The sequence below is a fragment of the Spermophilus citellus genome (genome assembly GCF_964194105.1).
Source record: "Spermophilus citellus genome assembly, chromosome: 1".
NCBI classification, from domain to species: domain Eukaryota; kingdom Metazoa; phylum Chordata; class Mammalia; order Rodentia; family Sciuridae; genus Spermophilus; species Spermophilus citellus.
The window spans coordinates 224,318,924-224,339,691 of record NC_138182.1 but is presented as its reverse complement, the minus strand read 5'-3'; the positions used below and the strand labels follow the sequence as shown (position 1 = coordinate 224,339,691).

The window sequence follows — 20,768 nt, the reverse complement described above, 5'->3', positions numbered from 1 at the left end:
ACTGAACTCTGATAATGTTTAAACTCTAAAAATGTTTAAATTACCTCTGACTTCCAGGCACTTAACCACATATTCTCTTTAAACAAAGATTCAACTATCCACTGATCTTTAAAAAAAAAAAAATGCATTATTTTTGTTTATATTTTTAGTTATAGATGGACACAATATTTTTATTTATTTTTTTAATGTGGTGCTAAGGATAGAACTCAGTGCCTCACTCCTGCTAAGCAAGTGCTCTAATACTGTGCCACAATCCCAGCCCCAATGTGTTATTTTATAATTGTTGACATTGTCAGATAAACAAACTGTAAGAGCTACATGTTTTAACTACTATGTACTTTTAATTAGTATTAGCATTTCTACAACATAATAGTCATTTATTTTGATCTTAAGTATACTTAAAAGTATCTGTAAAATAATTTTTACTGCCCTCAAAGGTTTGGTAAGCTCAAATATTCAAATGTACCAGACTTATGCATTTCAAAGACTATGTAAAATTTCAACAAAAATTTTAGCTAATAATATGGGGTTACCCACCTTTTACTTTGCCAAATAAAATTGTAACAAAACTATCCTCTATCATCATTATTTCATAAATGAATATAGGAGTGATGTTTGCATTCCTTTAATTACTCTGCAGTAGCCATTTCTATTCCTTCTCTAGTAAATTGATTGCTCATGCTATTTTGGACTAATGTACTTAGAGATGCTATGTGGTTATTTTGTTTTCCATTCCCAAGTATATTTAAACTGACTTTCTCAATAACCACAAACATATCTCAAGAACTGACTTTTGAAAGAATTTGACTAACTATAATGAAAAGTCAAATTACTTATCACAGTCAACTATATATTGTTCTCTCATCTCAATTCATTTTCAAATATATACCTACAGACCTGCTCTCTTAACTATGGTCCAATATCACCAAACAAAATGTACTCCTACCTTCCCAAAGACCCTCTCAGCCCTTTCCCATCTCCACCAGCAGTCCTAACACTCTTCCAGATAAGCTTGAAACCCTCCAGCTTCCCTCACCCAAATCTGGAGAAATTAAGACCTACAGACCCCTCTTTTCTAATGCTGTTCACTTTCCTTCCTCATCATATACACTTAAGACAAAAATATAAACCATGATCATGTAACTTAATAGTCTTTTCTAACACTCTTCTTTATGATTATACATCTCCAGTCTCTTTTCTCCAATCTTTTCGGCATTCAATATCTGATGAATCTTTCCAAAACATCACTGCAATAATCATTCGTAATCATCAACTCTTATTCTTAGCACAGAAGTTAAAGTTCAATTTTCTTCATACTTTAACAACTACCTCTTGAATCTCATGTTCCACTGCTCCTAAGAATTCTTTATCTTTATCCAGACTAGTTTGTTTATTGTTGCAGAATATTATACCTTCAGCCTTGTTTTTTCCCTACCAAGAAAATCCTTCAATCTTTCCTAATCTTTTTATGTCGAGGCTTATATCAAAGTCCAACTTCTATAGCAGCTTTCAACTTTCAATGACAACTCCCTTCTTCAAAATTCTGTGCATTCCTTATTCCATTTGACACTGTTAATCTCAACTGAAAAAGTACATGAATATGTTCTGAAAAGTGATACGAATATAAGATTCTTTTCAAAGAACAAATATAAATCCCTAGAGTTCCAAAGGCACAAAAACATGAGGAAATAGCCCCTATGAGTTCAGACAACTTCTCTATTTTGCAAAGTAAGAGACCTTCTAGGCAGTCATACTGAGTACTCGAAAAAAGGTGAGACAGTACAAGTATGTATGCATGGAGCCCTATAAAATTTGAAGTAGGAGCCATAAAAAATGAACCTAAGAGTATTTGGATGGGAAAGCAATAGGATATGGCATTAGATGGGTAAAGAGGTCCACCCATATAAAAAGATATTTAGCACTAATCTGATTCAGTTTTAGCTAAATAACTGGGGCTAATATTCATAACACTAGTGAATAGAAAAATATTTGGTGCAAATAATTAAGCTGACATAGACTGGGTTAAGTGAGTCCTGGAGATCTTTAAAGAGTGAGATTTGGGGCTGGGGTTGTGGCTCAGTGGAAGAGTGCTTGCCTCGCACACATGAGGCCCTGGGTTTGATACTCAGCACCACATAAAATAAATAAATAAAAATAAAGAAATTGTGTCCATCTACTAACTAAACAAATATTAAAAAAAAAAAAAGAGTGAGATTTGGCTGGTGCACCTCAGTGAGGACTTGGGCAGTGACAAAGTGCTCGTCTAACATGCATAAGGCCCCACCTTCAATCCCAAGCACTCCTAAGTTTTAAGGAGAAAAAGAGGCTCAAGTCTAGAAACAAAGGTAAATTTGAATAGACAAAATTTATACTTGATTCTCCCACCAAAGTTTAACAAGAAGGACAGAAAACAGAACTAAAATGTTGTTTTAAGACTGGGTAGACTTATGAGTTCTTGAGGAAAATGGGAGGAATGACAGAAAAACACTGAAAATAAAAGTACCACTAGGAATGGTGGTGCATGCCTGTAATCCCAGCAACCCGGGAGGCTGAGGCAGAAGGAATGCAGTTTCAAGACCAGCGTCAGAAACTTACTTAGACCTTGTCTCAAAAATAAAAACAAATAAGTAAGGTCAGTGGTAGCATGCTGCTCCTGGGTTCAATCATCAGTACTACCAAAAAAAAAAAAAAAGTCAAAAGATGGATGGAGGGGTTATGTCAAAAGAAATAATTGAAATAATTAGTATCCTGATTTCTAAGTTCCTTGGCCTAATCAGCTTTACTGATTCTCTCTTAGAGGCAATTTTCAGCTGTTCACTTCCACAGTTATATCCTAAACCTTGTGAATACCCAAAATGACTCAATCCTGAAATACTAAATCCATATAACTTTTTTTTGTCAGTCTCTTATCCTTTTAGAGCTCTTACTCAATCACTCCAACTACTGCTGGTCCTTTGGCTTCCTACGGATTTCCGATCCCCTAACTATTTTTTCCTCTATAAATTTCCTAGTACTATACTTTTTTCCCACTCCAGCTTAGATACCATGTTCAATTAGTTCAACATCTTTCTTACCAATATTCCAAACCTCTTTGCCCAACTGTCATCCTCAGCACCCACCAACCAAAACCTAAGTCCCCTGTAATCCTGAGTTGCTGGGCAATTACAGGCATGCACCACCACTCCTGGTGGTACTTTTCAGTGTTTTTCTTTCATTCCTCCCATATGCCCATTTTCTTCACATCTATGCAGGACTGCTGAACACTCCTAGAAAAAAAGATTAAACTGCTGATAATATAAATCAGTAGTCTCCAATCTCAACTAGGCTAGCCCTCATTATCATCTAACAATTCTTCATGGTTTCGTCAACAGGACTTCCCATTGTCTTAGCAGCTACTTCAAACTTCTCCACAAACTTTTATCCCGGCCACCTCCCACTCCCAATTTCACGAGATGCTCTAACCATTTTCCTCTCTCATTTGTACACTATAAACTTATCAAGCCTCCTTTCTCAGTTGTGCCCTGAATCACCTTCTCCTGTATTTTCCACACCCTACTTTATTGCCTCCTTCCACTCAGCATTTAAGCATTATCAATAGTCCATCCCTCAAAAAACAGCTTCTTTGTAATAGAAAGGAGATCAGTAGAGAAAAACAAGTGAATCTGGGGACAGGAGAGAAAGGGAAGGCATTGGGGAATGATTAAACTGTTATGTACATGTATGAATATAGCATAATGAATTCCACTATTATGCATAATCATAAAGCATCAATAACAATAAATGAACTATTTTAAAAAGGATATAAACTTAACCTAAATCTATGGGGTGGAGGTGGTATTTCTTAGACTGTCTTTATCCCTACAATTACCATCTTTTCTCCTCCTGAAAGCCAAAGTTCTTTAGATAAGTTGTCTTCTTTTACTCACTTCTTGCCCATGCATCAATCCACTACAACCTTATATCCAAATTTAACATTCTCTGCTACTTCTGTCACCACAACCAGGGTCACCAACAATTGCCTTGTCACTAAACCAATAAACACTTCCCCTCACCTTATTTTACTTGATTACTCACCAGGAATTGGCACTGCAGACCACTTAACTCCTTCCAGAAATTCTCTTTTGATTTCTGTTCAAGCAATATAAATCCTTGTTCTTTTGGGGAAAATGAGAAATGAGCTCCTTCACCAAGAATAGATGGCTTCAGTGGCAGAGTGCTTGCATAGCATGTGTGAGACCCTGGATTCAATCCCCATCACCAAAAAATAAAATAGACTGGGGGTGGGAAGAAGGAAAGAAGAGAAGTTCACTGGATGAGGCAAAACGAAACGAAGGGAAGGGAGAGAGGACGGGAATAGGAAACACAACAGAATGAATCAGACATAACTTTCCTATGTTCATATATATGAATACACATGACCAGTGAAATTCCACATTATATACAACCTCAAGAATGGAATCCTAATTAGAGTAAGTTATACTCCATGTATGTATAGTATGTCAAAACACACTATACTATCATGTATATGTAAAAAGGACAAATAAAAAAATCAAAATAAATATGCTCAGTAGGAAAAAATAAAGTAAAAAAAAATAAAGTACTTCAAAGCAATAGAATAGCTGTGAGCAAGGCTGAAAATTAAATTAAAAAGTTAAAAACAGTACAGTTTGTCACTGCCTTGTACTATAATCCCTGTTTCCAAATCCTCAATCACCACACAGAAGAATACACTTAGTCCCTATTAAGTCATTTATTTTTATGTGATCACATAAAAATATATTTTATATAATTTAGCTGTTTAAATGCTTGTGAAATATGGCTCAGAAAAACAAGCATAAAATTTAACAATAATATGAAATTTAAAAATATAAAGCAATGGTTAATGTGAAAATTAGCAATGATTCTAAAATCATAATTGCTGAAAATATATTGTACTAAAAGTAAAAGAAATTTTTAAAGACTTCAATTGGCCTTAATAGTTTTTCAATGGTAATAATAATGCCTCTGTTAAGTATCAGACACTATTAACTGTTTACACGTGTTAAATCTTTTAATCCTCACCATTATTCAGTAAGTGTGGGTACTATTATACTCATCCCCAATTTACAGATATGGAAACCAAGGGCCTATAGTGGCAAAGTAGGCTGTCCGTGTGCTATTAATAAATCTGTGACAAGTTTTCACACACAGGAAGAGAGCTCCAGACTAAGTGTGCCTAACCATCATGACATACTGCTTCAACAAACCATGATATACCTTTACTTATCTACCATTGTCCTCCTACAGATATAAAAAACAGATCGGGCCCTTTACCAAATCTTAAATATAATGCAAAAATTGTGTAATTAATTTTAATGGTTTCCCCAAACTGCACTCTCTTCTCAGTCATCTAAGGGAACTCCAATTCTCTCACTCCCCTCAATGTTGACTTCATTAAATTTTTCAATGGCCTTCTCCTCACAAACCACATACTCTTCGTTCAATGAATTCCAATGTCATCTATCAAATGATGACTCACAAATCTGCACCACCAGCACAGGCATCTCTCCTAAGTACCACATCTATCAATCTGACTGCTTTATGTATGCCAAACCATCAATTCAATTAAAAAATCCAAAACAGAATACAATACTTTCCTTGTTCACAGCAAACTTGCCAAACCTTATATTTTCAATATCTCAGAATAGTATCACCTCATACTTCAATTTTGTCCAATTTTTAAATTTTTAATTTTAAATTTAAATTTAATTGAAAATTTTTGTCCAACTCAAAAACCTAGGTACAGCCATAAAAATATTTCTAAAACATAAACATTACTATGGTGCTGCATACTTGAAATCCTTAGGTAGCTCCTTACTCTGCAAACCTTCATGACAAAGTCCAAATTTCTTAGCATAGTATACAAGGCCATTCATAATACAGATGCTGACTACTCTTAGCCACCTTTTACCAGTCCCTCACTTCTAACTGCTCTGAACTTTTTCCTGTTCTCCGAATAAGCCCTAAATCCTTCCCTATCATCAGCAATGTCCAACAGAATGTTCCATTAATTGAAAGATTCTTTATTTATGCCATCCAATATAGTAACTGCTAGTTACAATAAACCCATGAAATGTAGCTAGTCTGAGAAACTGAACTTTTATTTTAAAAATTTAATTTCAGGGGCTGGGGATGTGGCTCAAGCGGTAGCGCGCTCGCCTTGCATGCGTGCGGCCCGGGTTCGATCCTCAGCACCACATACAAACAAAGATGTTGTGTCCGCCAAGTACTAAAAAATAAATATTAAAAATTCTCTCTCTCTCTCTCTCTCTCTCTCTCTCTCTCTCTCTCTCTCCTCTCTCACTCTCTCTTTAAAAAAAAAATTTAATTTCAATAGTTACATTTGGCTACTGGCTACTATACTGAAATAGGACAGCTCCAAACCTTTGTATATGTTATTCCCTCTGCCAGGTGCAGATGGGTACATGTGGAAAGTCCTCATTAGTTACCATCTAACATCAATAGTATTCATTCTTTTTTTTATTACCTTTGTTTATGTAGTTAATAATTAATAAGGTTCATTATATACATTATTTAAAACCTTTAGCTAAAACCTCATTTGAATACCACTGTTGTTTAACTTTCCTTATAGTTTAGTGTTTCTCCCAAGATAGTAGCTTAATTACAATTTTTCCTAAAAGGACTACCACTTTAAGAAATGAACAGGTGCCATATATTAGTAAATGAAAAGACTAAATTATAATGTCATATTACACTACAAAAGTAACTTTGCTTTTAAAAAAACATTATAGATACTGTATAGATACAGTCATGTACTGTGTAATGAATGACATTTTAGTCAATGATGATGGACCCTGTATCATAGGGATCCATCCATAAAATTATATCACAGGGCTGGAGTTATGGCTCAGCAGTAGAGCACTTGCCTAGCATGCATGAGGCACTGGGTTCAATCCCTGGCACCACATAAAAATAAATAAAATAAAGGTCTACATCTACAACTAAAAAAAAACTTTTTTAATTTAAAAATTTAAAAAAAGATTATATTTCCCAGTGATGTCATAGCATCTTAGTTTAAGTACATTATGCACAAGTACGTTTCTCAAAACACATCACCACCATTAAGTAATTTATGACTGTACATGGAAAAAAAAAGATGAAAAGATCTGTATCATTTTAACTGAATCCCTCTCAGAGGGATGGCTGGTTATTTTATGGCTAATCTATATTTGCTAAATATTCTATAAGGAAAGAAGATATTATTCTAGTGATTCTTCTTCTCTCTTTATTGCATCATCAATTTTTCTTCCTCTAATCAGTTCATTAATTTCTCCCATCTGAAAAAAAATCATTTGACTTCCAGGTACAGCTCCAGGTACAGCTCGATTTCTTTGCTCCCTATACTAGAATACATACCAACTACAATTCCTTTTTTCCTTTCTCTCTTGAATCCACTCATCAGGATTTCAGCCCCACATTGCACCTAAAATGCTTGTCAAGGTTAGGGAGTCTAGTCTTACACATTGACAAATCCAAAACTCACTTCTCAATAATCATCTTATTTGACCAAATAGGGTTAGGGTTAGGGTAAGGGTAAAGATTAAACAGCAGAATACAAAAGACAGGGACTAAACAGAAGACAGGTAGTAAAATGAAAGACCTGAATCTAACGATATCAATAATTATTTTAAATAGAAGTAATTCTGATGTTCCTGATTAAAAGAGATCTTCAGATTGGATGAAAATATCAAGGTACAACTGTATGCTCCCTAAAAGAAATTCAACATAAAGGCTTAAATTGTAAGGGTAGAAAAATGTATACCATGCAAACATAAAAAAAAAATGCTTTAGTGACTATTCAGAGAAAGTAAACTTTTGAACAAATAATATGATAGGGATAGGACAGACCTTATGTAACATTAAGGACCTTATCTCAAAAAAAATGCTCTTAAATGTGCATGATAATAAGGCCTTATAAATGAAGCAAATATAAAACAACAACAACACAAACCTGTTAAAACTGAAAGGAAGGCTAGACCAATGCATAATTGGGGAGTTCATTATTTTTTCTTAAAAATCAGTAGAATAATGAGATGGAAAACCTGTGAGGATATTGAAGACTGGAATAATATCAGCTAATATGACCTAATTGACATTTATAGAACACTTAACCAACAACAGCCATATACACATTCTTTTAACATGCAGGGTAGACAATGTTCAGTCTAACCCTTATCTGACTCAATCACTCCAGGAAAGCCCCAGAGCTTCGTACTTTTGACCATTCCTCTTTCTACATTCACCCTTCCTAGTATCTCATCCTATCTCACACAGTATTTACTACCATCTACAACCTAATGACTTCCAAATTTGTATCTCTACCCTTAATCTTCCCATAAGCTCCACACCCATATATCCTACTGCCTATTTAAATCTCTACTTAGATGCCTAAAACCATGTCTAACTTAACATGCCCAACCTTCTGGTCCCCTTCTCCCCTAAAAAAAAAAAAAAAAAAAAGTCGGCAATAGTCTCCTTGCTGGTCTCCCTCCTCAGATCTACAGTCTACTCCTAGTTCAGGAGGCTAAGTGGTCCTTTTAAAAAGTAAATTGGGTCACATCACTTCTCTCCTCAAACTCTCCAATGGTACCCCTTCTCACTAAGGGTAAAATCAAAGTCCTTACACTGATTTATAAGGCCTACACAATCTGGTCCCCTACCCCTACCTCTTCTGACCTCATATTCTATCAATGTTCCACTCTGTTTACTCCAGCCACACTGGTGTCTTTGTGGGTCTTCACACAGGTCAGAAATTCTCCTGACTCAGGGCCTAAGCACTTGCTATTTCTCCTCAATGGACACTCTTCCTCAGACAATTACATGTCACTCCCTTATCTCCATTATCAAGCTCTCAAGGGTATTTCCCTATACTATTGCAAACTCCAACCCAACCTCCACCATGCCTATCTTACTTCCCCTTCCCCACCACATCTCCTGCATTTTATTTTTCTCCATAGCATTTCTTACCATTGAAGGCCCATATATTGACTTATTTATTGCCTGTCTTCATCATACTAGAAAATAAACTCCAGGAAAGCAGCTTTCCGCTAGTTAGTCCCCACCATCAAGAACAGTGCCTACTGGGCTGGGGATGTGGCTCAAGCGGTAGCGCGCTCGCCTGGTATGCGTGCGGCCCGGGTTCGATCCTCAGCACCACATACCAACAAAGATGTTGTGTCCGCCGAGAACTAAAAAAAATAAATATTAAAAATTCTCTCTCTCTCTCCCCTCTCTCTCTCTAAAAAAAAAAAAAAAGAAGAAGAAGAAGAACAGTGCCTACACCTGGCACAGTGGTGCATGCCTACAATCCCAGCTACTCAGGAGGTTGAGGTAGAAGAATCACATGTTCCAGACCAGCCTGGGCAACTTGGCCAAACCATCTCTTAAAATAAAATGAAAAGGGCTGACGAATGGTTCAGTGGTAGAATGCTTGCCTAACATCCATATGATCCTGGGTTCAATCCCCAGTATTGGAAGGAAGGGCAGGGGATGGGGAAGAGGCAGTGCCTACCAAGTAGAAGGCATTTCTATTTGTTGAATTATTACTTGTATAATATTTAAAGTTTCTGAAATATATATGGCACACAATTGGCAATTAATAGTTACTGATCACATTTTAAATGCCCATTCTGCTTAAAACTCTCCAACAGCTTCACTTCTCAGAGCAAAATAAAAAATCCTTACAAGGCCATACATAATCTGGCCCCCACCTTCCTCTTTGCTCCTGACCTCTCTGCCCTCATATTCTAATATCCTCCCCATCCTTCATGACCATATTCTTAATCTAGGTTTTAAGAAACTTGGAGAAAGGCCATTAAAGAAAGCTAGGTGATGCATATATAGTTCTGCCAAGCCTTGATTGTGGAACCAGCCATATTCTCAGTTTCTTGTCCAGCTGCCAAGCCAGCTCACTCGACTGAAGGATTAGACACTAGCCTTCAATTAGGGCATTGGATATTATCAGTTATACAAATAATCAGCCCATAAATGAACAGACACTGACTATAAATTGTTCCTTTTTATAGATCTATGAACTCTTTCCAGCTGATATGCTAAAGTCTTCCCTAAATACACAACCAACATTATTCATAATATGAAATACAGGAAAATTATTTCCTTCCTGATTATTCTACTTTGGTGTCTTTACTTTAAATTTTGAATTTGGACTGCAGGCAATTTGTTTTTATCAGTAGTTCATTTATATACACAAATGTAATACTGTCAAATTATTTCACTATAATACATTTGTCATTCTATGAGAGTTTGCAACTTTACTGCAGTAAAAAAGAACATTTCAACAAACCATCTGTCTGCTTTTTTGCTTTAATCACCAACTCTAGTAATGTTGCTCCAAATTTTAAATTTTTAAAAATAACATAGTATTTCACATCTTGTAATTTAATTGCAAGGATGGAAACTTAAGCATTTCAAATTTCCAGAAATTTCAGTCATCTTAAAAATATCATACATCAATGGATGAATATTTTCTTGGCTGAATATTTAAACAAAATGTAAGAACTGACTTTCCTCAAAGAGGGAATGCAAGCAAAGCAAAATAAAATGAAACATTCTGAAAAACAGAACTCTGCTTACAGTCATACTTCATCAAATAAATAGTAAAATCTTATTTAATGTGATGTCTATTTCAAGGATTGAATAGTCTTATAAATGGAATCCTACTGCAGCACTGAAATGACAATCCGAAATCATCTACTTAGGAATGCACTATGGATACCAGTATACCGTTTTTTCTTTTGTTAGCAGCTTTCTTGGAACAAATGTTGACATTTACTTAGTAAAAGATCAAGAAAACATTAAATTGCTTAATATACAATGACACCTCTGTAGGTAAAAAGGTAGGATCCAAGTTAAACATACAGCAAGCAAACAGGATGTCCAGACCTAGATCCAGTAAACATAAACTTCAAAGAGCTAAACAATTAATAAGACAGACCAGTTACCAAAACTGGAGTTATTAGAACTCAAGGGATTTAAATCTTTGAAATTTAAATGATCATACATACAACAGTATCTTCAGAAATCAATGGTGGCATGTATTTTCATACCTGCAACCCTGGATAGCTGGGCACAAGAAAAAGGAACTCATGCACCTGCGCTTTTTCATAGCATGCTTACAACTTCTGGACCTGTATCCAATTAGCTGCAGGATGGCAGTATATTATCATACAACAGGAATACCAAACTAGGTTTTCCTTCTGTGCCAGACAGGTTTACTGCCATTGAATCAGTCTTGTTTCGTTTTTTGTTGTTATTTTTTTGTTAACTTTTGGAGATGCTGGGGATTAAAACCAGAGCCTTGTGCATGGTAAACATAAGCTCTTCCCCTGAACTATAACCCCAGCCTTCAATTTTTAACAACACTGGCCTAGACAGTTAATGTGCTGGAATACGAACAAGGAATGAAGTCAGAGGACCTAAAAAATTGGTTAAACAAAATTATAAACCAAATACTTTCCTAGTCACCTTCATATAAATTATACCATTTAATATAAAGATAATGTATGAAAGAGATATTTCTCTACATGAATATTCAGCAAATTTTCATTAACTAGATAACCTTAAAAAAACAGAATAACTCAATGAGGTGAAGGCATCAATGAAAAATACTAAGATAAGCAAAAAGAAAAAGCAAACTGAACAACTTGAAACAACAAAGAAATGTTAAATGAGAAAATAGCAATACGGGTCCTAATTAAAATTAAATATCAATTAAAAATGGGGGGGGGGAATCACACAAAAAAAGTTTAGAACCTCATAAAGAGACACAATGACTCTTTGAAGTATGTCAAAAATAATGCATTACTATTAATAAAGTACTGACACCTGAAATTATTTTATCTTTATTGTGAATATTCAAAGAACATCCTCTAAATGGCTTAATGTCAGTTAGCTGCACTTCTATATGCCTTTTTCTTTTTTTTTTATTGACTATTTAAAGCATTACATAGCTCATGATATATCATCTTTCATACATTTGACTCAAATTGTGTTTTGAACTCCCATTTTCACCCCAAATACAGATTGCAGAATCACATCTGTTACATATTCACATTTTTACATAATGTCATATTAGTGACTGTTGTATTCTGCTACCTTTCCTATATGCCTTTTTCTTTTTTAATCTTTTTTATATGCCTTTTCCTTTTTTAATCTTTTTATTTTTAGTTGTAGATGAACACAACACCTTTATTTTATTTATTTTTATGTGATGCTTAGGATTAAACCCAGTTCCTCACACATGGTAGGCAAGCACTCTACCACTGAGCTATAACCCTGGCCCCCTATATGCCTTCTTGAAAGATAAAGTAGTTTAGTTAGAGTTACTATAACTGCATACAAATGACACACACATATAATCTTTCTACTGGACTCTATTGAGAAACTAAAGGCTAATGGTAATAAAGGAATTTTCAAGGCTGATATTATAAAGTTGAGAATAAATTAAATTTCAGTTTAAAAATGTTAGACTGAGGACTGGGGTTATGACTCAGTGGTAGAGTGCTTGCCTCCCACATACAAGACCCTGGGTTCGATTCTCAGCACCACATAAAAATAAATAAATAAATAAATAAATAAAGTTTAAAAAAAAATGTTAGACTGATATAATGTATCTACTACAGGAAAACAAACAGCCCTTTGCCTCTAAACCAGATCTGTATATCTAAACAAATGAAAACTCCACTCCAATTTCAGCATGAAATAAAAATGCTACTTTATAAGGTGTTTTAGAAGTACTGCATTGCTAAGTAACTGCTAATCTTTTTATTGTTAGACCCAAGAGTTTCTTTTAGCCTTCATTCTATTTACCTTCATTTTTTATAATTCCTAACACAACTGATAATTTCCTCCTAAATTTCCTGTTAGCTTCTCCTTTTTTACTTTTTTATCTTTTTTAATGTCTTCTTTTGACTTCCTAACCCTCTGAGCACTGGCTCAAGTTACATGGGTTTTATCTAGACTATTTTATCTTCTAGCAAGTTCTCCCTGGTGAGTGAATCCATTCCCATGCTTTAATTCTTACCTGGTATCCTAAATATCAAGCTCTAAATCTCTATTTCACTTGAACTTGCACTTTCTTTTGCAACTCTCCTAGTTTCAACATCATTTTCCTCCATGTGGAAAAGTCTTCTTAGCTTTAGTATCTAAAATATTACCCCCTCAGTGAAATTTCCCCAACTTTCCCATAGAATTAGTTAAAAATATTCTAGTTTAGAAATCCTCTCCAAGTAGACAAGTATTATCAGACTGTTTCTAGAAATTAAAAAAAAAAAAACAGACTGAGGAAATTAAGCAAACTGAACAAGGAAACACTACAATAAGTGGAAAACATTACCTTAAATCTAGATATTCTGACCCCAGGTCCAATACTCTACTACAACAAGATATTCTAAAAACATTTATCACAAGGGCTGGGGTTGTGGCTCAGTAGTAGAGCACTTGCCTCACATTGGGTTTGATCCTCAGCACCACATAAAAATAAATAAATAAAATAAAGGTATTGTGTCCATCTACAACTAAAAATATTTTGGGAAAAAAATATTTATCACAAGATTTACAAAATTGGACACACTGGCATTAGGTGCGATACATATTTATAATCATTGTGTCTTCTTGTTGAATTGAGCAGGCAGAGGAAAGTTGGATAATGAATACCAAAACACAGGTAAGAGGAAGTTAAGTTCTTAGTGTTCCTCAGCATGGTGAATTGATTATAGTTCACAATAAACTATTATATACTTTATGAAGAACTAGGAGAAGCTTGATGACTCAAACATAAAGAAATGATAAGGAAATGGAAATGCTAATTAAATGATCTGATCAGTACATGTGTTGAAATGTCATACTGTATCCCATATGTATTTACAATTATTACATGTTTATCAAAAAAAATTAAATAATGGCTTAAACTTTTAAAATGAGTTAAATAGGGCTGCAGTTGTGGCTCAGTTCCTGGCACATATGAGGCACTGGGTTCAATCCTCAGCACTACATAAAACTAAATAAATAAAATAAAGGTATTGTGTCCATTTATAACTAAAAAAATTTTTTTAAGTGAGTTAAAAAGAGAAATTCAGTAATATTATTGCTAAGAAAACTGATTAGACTCATCTGTTTCTTTCCAGAAATTATTTCCTAATTAAATGTTTAATTCAGAAAAAATTAAAACTATCTTTTAAAATTATACACATACTCCCAAATGGGTTAAGATAAAAGAGGTTCTTCTTTTATGATAGAGAAGGAAAATAACTTGGGAAAAACTAAAATAAAAGTTTAGAACATTCTAAAAAGAAAGGAATATGAAAAGTTAGTTCATCACATTTAAATTGAAGAAATTATAAAATCTCAAGCCAATAAACTAACACATTTAAAATGAGGAAGTAAGCCAATAATCTAATACATGGAGTTGATTAACCAATAAATGATGTATGAGATCTGCTTTCATAAAATCTTCTAATTCTCCTAATTCTAGTTTTTTTAAAGGTAGAGAAGATAAATAACACTGATAAATAAAATTATATTCAGAAAATAAATTATCCAGATGTAGTAGCACATGCCTGTAATCCCAAGCATCTCAGGAGGCCAAGGCAGGAGGAATGCAAGTTCAAAGCCAGCCTCAGCAACTCAGCAAGGCCCTAAGCAACTTGACAAGACCCTATCTGAAAATAAAAAATTTTTTAAAAGAGCTGTGGATGTGGCTCAGTGGTTAAGCACGCCGGGTTTAATTCTAGGTACCCACTCACCCAACACACACACACACACACACACACACACACACACACACACATCATTAATACTGTGACTAGGAAGTGACCAGGCATTGTTGAAATAGTTCCTGAAAGAACAATTAAGCCAAAGAGCACAACAATAGAGGGAGTTCTGGAGTGGGAACATCTACATTTTACAGCCACTGTGGAAAAGACTTGTTCAAGAGATTCATCAATGGTAGCTGAACACAGCAGTGAAGAATTTAATAAGAAGCAAGATATCTCTATGGTCTCAAAATATCTTCCCACAAAGAAACTTAAGGGAAAAAATAGTAATGATATAGCAGAAAAAATGGATGTGTCCTTGACTGGGAAAATTAACAGCAGGAAGATAGGTGTCCTGTGTCTCCAGCTACAATAGTTTGAAACCACCTGTGGTAGAATTTCAACCAGAGGCATACAACTTAAATCTAAATGTGAGGAAGCACCAGCAAACCCAAATTGACTCACATGCTATAAAATAATAGCTTGTATTCTTTAACATATCAAGATCATGAGAAGCAAAGAAAGGCTAAGGAAATAGTCCATACTAAGGGAGATTAAGATCTTGACAACTAATGAGATATAATTCTGGACTGGATTCTATACTAAAGGAAAAAATATAAAAAAAAAGACTTTGTTGGAACAAATGACAAAATTGGATTACATATTATAGTGTGTACTGATGTTAAATTTCCTGAATATATTAGTGCCAAGGGTATGTGAGAATATTTTTATTCTTAAAAAAATACGCACTGTAAAGTTCTAAGGGTAAAGCAACATAAACTACAATTCTGCAATGATTCAGAAGAAAATAAGAATGTATGTGTTTGTGTGCATGTGCAGGGAAAAAGAGAGGAAGGAAGAGAGAAACAAAAGTGTAGCAAATTTTTAAAATTTGGTGACTCTCCATGAAGAGTAATTTTCTATACTATAATTGCAACTTTTTTAAAAACTTGAAATTACTTCAAAGTAATACATTAAAAACTAGAGCACATAACACAGTTTTGCTTACATAAATTTTGTCATTTGATTTTTGAATGAGTAGTAGTATCATTAATTTAATAAATGAGGATTATGTAAGTTCAAGAGAGACAAAGTGATCACTTCCAGAACAGGAGTCTCCTTGTTTCTTGTATAACTCCATTAGATTGCAGCTCAATGGCCAAATGTTTCTAATTCCTGGAAGATTAAGGTTATACAGCTATTGTAAATTTTAAACTTTTTTATTAATTTTTTATTGATATGACAGTGGAATGCATTACAATTCATATTATACATATAGAGCATAGTTCTGGTTGTATACAAAGTATATTCACACCAATTCATGTCTTCATACATGTACTTTGGCTAGTAATATCCATCACATTCCACCATCAGTAAATTTGCATTCTCTAATAAAAGCACCATAAAGTTCATGTAGTTAGCATATCAAAGCACTTGAGAGAATAGGCTTAGATTAGAATGTCTGGGTTCAAATTCAGGGAACTCTGTGATCTTAGACAAATTAACCATTGTGCTCCAATTTCCTCATTTGTAAAGTAGAATCAGAGAAGTATCTGGTAACCGCCCACAAGGTTGTTAAAAAGACTGAAGAGCTGGGATGTAGTTCAGTTGCAGAACACATGCATATGCAAGTCCCTGAGTTCAATCTCCAGCACCACAAAAGAAAAAAAGAAGATTGACTATGATAATAAATGTTCAGAGGTGTGTACAACACTCAATGTCAGCTCTTTTTATTTCAAATCCAATCTCATCAGCACTGGTCAAAGACATGCATTCTTTTCAAATCAGGCCCAAATCTGACAAAATCTAAAAGAAAAACTTCTGAGATGTTGACAAACCATAAAACTAAACTAATTATATCACTATTTGCGGATGACATGATTCTATACCTAGAAGACCCAAAAGGGTCTACAAAAAAACCACTAGAACTAATAAATGAATTCAGCAAAGTGGCAGGATATAAAATCAACACACATAAATCAAAGGCATTTCTGTATATCAGCGACAAAACTTCTGAAATGGAAATGAGGAAAAACACTCCATTCACAATATCCTCAAAAAAAATAAAGTACTTGGGAATCAACCTAACAAAAGAGGTGAAGGACCTATACAATGAAAACTACAGAACCCTAAAGAAAGAAATAGAAGAGGATCTTAGAAGATGGAAAAATATACCCTGTTCATGGTTAGGCAGAACTAACATCATCAAAATGGCGATACTACCAAAAGTTCTCTACAGGTTCAATGCAATGCCAATCAAAATCCCAATGGCATTTCTTGTAGAAATAGATAAAGCAATCATGAAATTCATATGGAAAAATAAAAGACCCAGAATAGCAAAAACAATTCTAAGCAGAAGGGTGAATCAGGTGGTATAGCGATACCAGACTTCAAACTATATTACAGAGCAATAGTAATAAAAACAGCATGGTACTGGTACCAGAACAGGCGGGTGGACCAATGGTACAGAATAGAGGACACAGAGACTAATCCACAAAGCTACAACTATCTTATATTTGATAAAGGAGCTAAAAACATGCAATGGAGAAAGGATAGCATCTTCAACAAATGGTGTTGGGAAAACTGGAAATCCATATGCAACAAAATGAAACTAAATCCCCTCCTCTCACCACGCACAAAAGTCAACTCAAAGTGGATAAAGGAGCTAGATATCAAATCAGAGACTCTCCGTCTGATAGAAGAAAAAGTTGGCTCCGATCTACAGATTGTGGGGACGGGCTCAAAATTCCTTAATAGGACACCCATAGCACAAGAGTTAATAACAAGAATCAACAAATGGGACTTTCTTAAACTGAAAAGTTTTTTCTCAGCAAGAGAAACAATAAGAGAGGTAAATAGGGAGCCTACATCCTGGGAACAAATTTTTACTCCTCACACTTCAGATAGAGCCCTAATATCCAGAGTATACAAAGAACTCAAAAAATTAGACAATAAGAAAACAAACAACCCAATCAACAAATGGGCCAAGGACATGAACAAACATCTCACAGAGGAGGACATACAAACAATCAACAAGTACATGAAAAAATGCTCACCATCTCTAGCAGTCAAGGAAATGCAAATCAAAACCACCCTAAGATACCACCTCACCCCAGTAAGATTGGCAGCCATGATGAAGTCAAACAACAATGAGTGCTGGCGAGGATGTGGGGAAAAGGGTACTCTTGTACACTGCTGGTGGGACTGCAAACGGGTGCGGCCAATTTGGAAAGCAGTATGGAGATTCCTGGGAAAGCTGGGAATGGAACCACCATTTGACCCAGCTATTGCCCTACTCGGACTATTTCCTGAAGACCTTAAAAGAGCACACTACAGGGATACTGCCACATCGATGTTCATAGCAGCACAATTCACAATTGCTAGACTGTGGAATCAACCCAGATGCCCTTCAATAGATGAATGGATAAAAAAAAATGTGGCATTTATATACCATGGAGTATTACGCAGCACTAAAAAATGACAAAATCACGGAATTTGCAGGGAAATGGATGGCACTAGAGCAGATTATGCTTAGTGAAGCAAGCCAATCCCTAAAAAACAAATACCAAATGTCTTCTTTCATATAATGAGAGCAACTAAGAGCAGAACAGGGAGGCTGAGCAGGAAGAAAAGATTAGCATTAAACAGAGACATGAGGCGGGAGGGAAAGGGAGGAAAAAAAGGGAAATCACATGGAAATGGAGGGAGACCCTCATTGTTATACAAAATTATATATAAGAGTTTACGAGGGGAATGGGATAACAAACATGGAGGGAAATGAATTTCAATAGATGGGGTAGAGAGAGAAGATGGGAGGGAAGGGGAGGGGGGATATTAGAGGATAGGAAAGGTAGCAGAATACAACAGTCACTAATTTGGCAGTATGTAAAAATGTGATGTGTAACCGATGTGATTCTGCAATCTGTATTTGGGGTAAAAATGGGAGTTCATAACCCAATTGATTCTAATCTATGAAATATGATTTGTCATGAGCTTTGTAATGTTGTGAACATCCAATAAAAAAAAAATTCTAAAAAAAAAAAACTAAACTAATTATAAGCAAATCACATGCAAAATAGACCAATGTGGACTGACAGGTTAATTTAGCAGTTGAAAGATTTTGTTAGTAGAAATGTACACTTAAAATAAACTCCTTGTTGTATTAATTGCTTAACATCTAAATGCACAGAATGAAAAATGAAATGAGTTATATTACTTTTAAACTTTTCTAGCCTGAGAATAATGAAAAACCAAAAAAAAAGACTGAATTTTATATACTTTATATAATAAGATTTCAGCCATCTTAATACAGTCAAAATTTAATCCCAATTTCAACTGCCAACACTTCCCAGAGTACCTTTTCTTTTCTTCTCTTTTTTTTTTTTTTTTTTTTTTGTGTGTGTGTGTGTGTGTGTGTGTGTGTGTGTGTGTGATGCTGGGGATTAAACCCAGGGCCTTGTGCACTCCAGGCAAGCAGTCTACCAACTGAGCTATATCCCCAGTCCCTGTATCTAATCTTTAGTTAAAATTTAAGTTAAATTTTAATCATACCCTTCTGACGCCTGCAAATCTACCAACACAGCTACTTTACCTTCATTTAGCATTCCAGTGACAACCTACTATGTGACCATATTGTTTGGTACTGACAGATTAAAAATAAGAAAAAATGTATAAGTGATTACAAAAAGATCTAAACAAATTTAGGGGAGGGGAGATTCACTCCTGGGTCCTACTTAAAATGAACTTAGTTAGGTTTTTACAGAACCAAGTGTACATTGTTTAGTGTTCGTAAATTCACATTTTTTTTTTTATTTTAGGATGTGTTCACTATAACAGTCTTTTTAAACATCCTCTACTCACAATCTTATTTTGTTTTGGAATAGAGTTTTTTCATCTGTGGTGCAAAAGATAGTGGTGGTCTTAATCAGTTTGCACATAGACAAAAGAGCTTAAAATCACCTCTTTGCCCCTTACATTCCAGGGTCACGGAATACTCTCTCATAAGCAATACTCCCACTCCCTCTCTCAGTCCTCCACTCTCTTCATCCTAAATAAGCGACTTTCTCGATGTCAGATTCTACAGACATTAAATTAAGTAGAAGTTCAAAATTCAGACTTCCACGACCCTGCGGAAACCAACTCAGCAGTTCTGGGGGTGTGATCCACACTCATCAACTGGTGGGTTTTGTTTTGGGGTTTTTTTTCCACTGAAGTTTGAAAACTAGCAGACACGCCCACACCCACGCACCCCAATCGCCCCAACATCTCCCACCACCCCAACTGACCCAAGCCCACCCACCAACAGGAAACAGTCCCGACCCAGTCTCCGGGAGACCCCGGCCCTCTCCAGGTAGCCAGAGCCAGGTACCCGCTCCTCCAGGGCGCTGGGTTCCTCCACCCTGCCCCTGTACCCCAACCTTTCTCCTCACTTCTTCAAATCGCTGCTAAAGAGGCCGAAGGCGCCGGAGGGGGAAATGGTTGAGGTCGCCTCCTGACCCAGCTCCGCCGTTTCCCCTCCTCCGGACTGCTCAGTGTACGCAAAACTGTTGCTGGACATTGCCGCGGTGCTGGCGGGCGTCGGGTTGGTCCTGCCGGGGGTTCTCTCCGAAGGGCTCCCGTCCCGCGGACACGGAACAAAACTAGTTCTCGTGCGGAGGGGCGCGCGCAGGCGCTTCCGGGCTCGTCACGGCTCCCGGAGCCACCGGGCGGTCCACCCCCTGCGCATGCCCAGAGTGAGAGCTGGCCAGAACCCACCGCGGGCCGCTCCGGGCCTGCCTGGATTTTCCTTCTCCGGATTTTGGAGATAACCGAGAGGTTGGGACCCGGGTTTCGGCTAAGGCTGGCGGTGGGCTTGCAGAAGATTTGACTTGTAGGAGTTTTATTGGAGACGGAGATCCCCCAGTCTGCACGGCTCTTTGCTTGATTTCTGCCGTAAAC

The 20,768-nt window shown here is 35.9% G+C and overlaps 1 protein-coding gene across 3 annotated transcripts in view; it reads right to left on the bottom strand.

Annotated features, from left to right (window-relative positions):
* Positions 1 to 20,556, bottom strand: part of AP3B1 (adaptor related protein complex 3 subunit beta 1) — a 263,662-nt gene extending 243,106 nt beyond the window's left edge. The window contains exon 1 of one of the 3 annotated variants that reach the window (XM_081280210.1): positions 20,261 to 20,556. In XM_081280210.1, coding sequence (XP_081136336.1) covers positions 20,261 to 20,388 — 128 coding nt within the window. In that variant the 5' untranslated portion in view covers positions 20,389 to 20,556. The remainder of the gene's footprint in view (positions 1 to 20,260) is intronic. The other 2 variants (XM_081280208.1, XM_081280209.1) reach the window with 2 other exon arrangements.
* Positions 20,557 to 20,768: the final 212 nt, after the last annotated feature.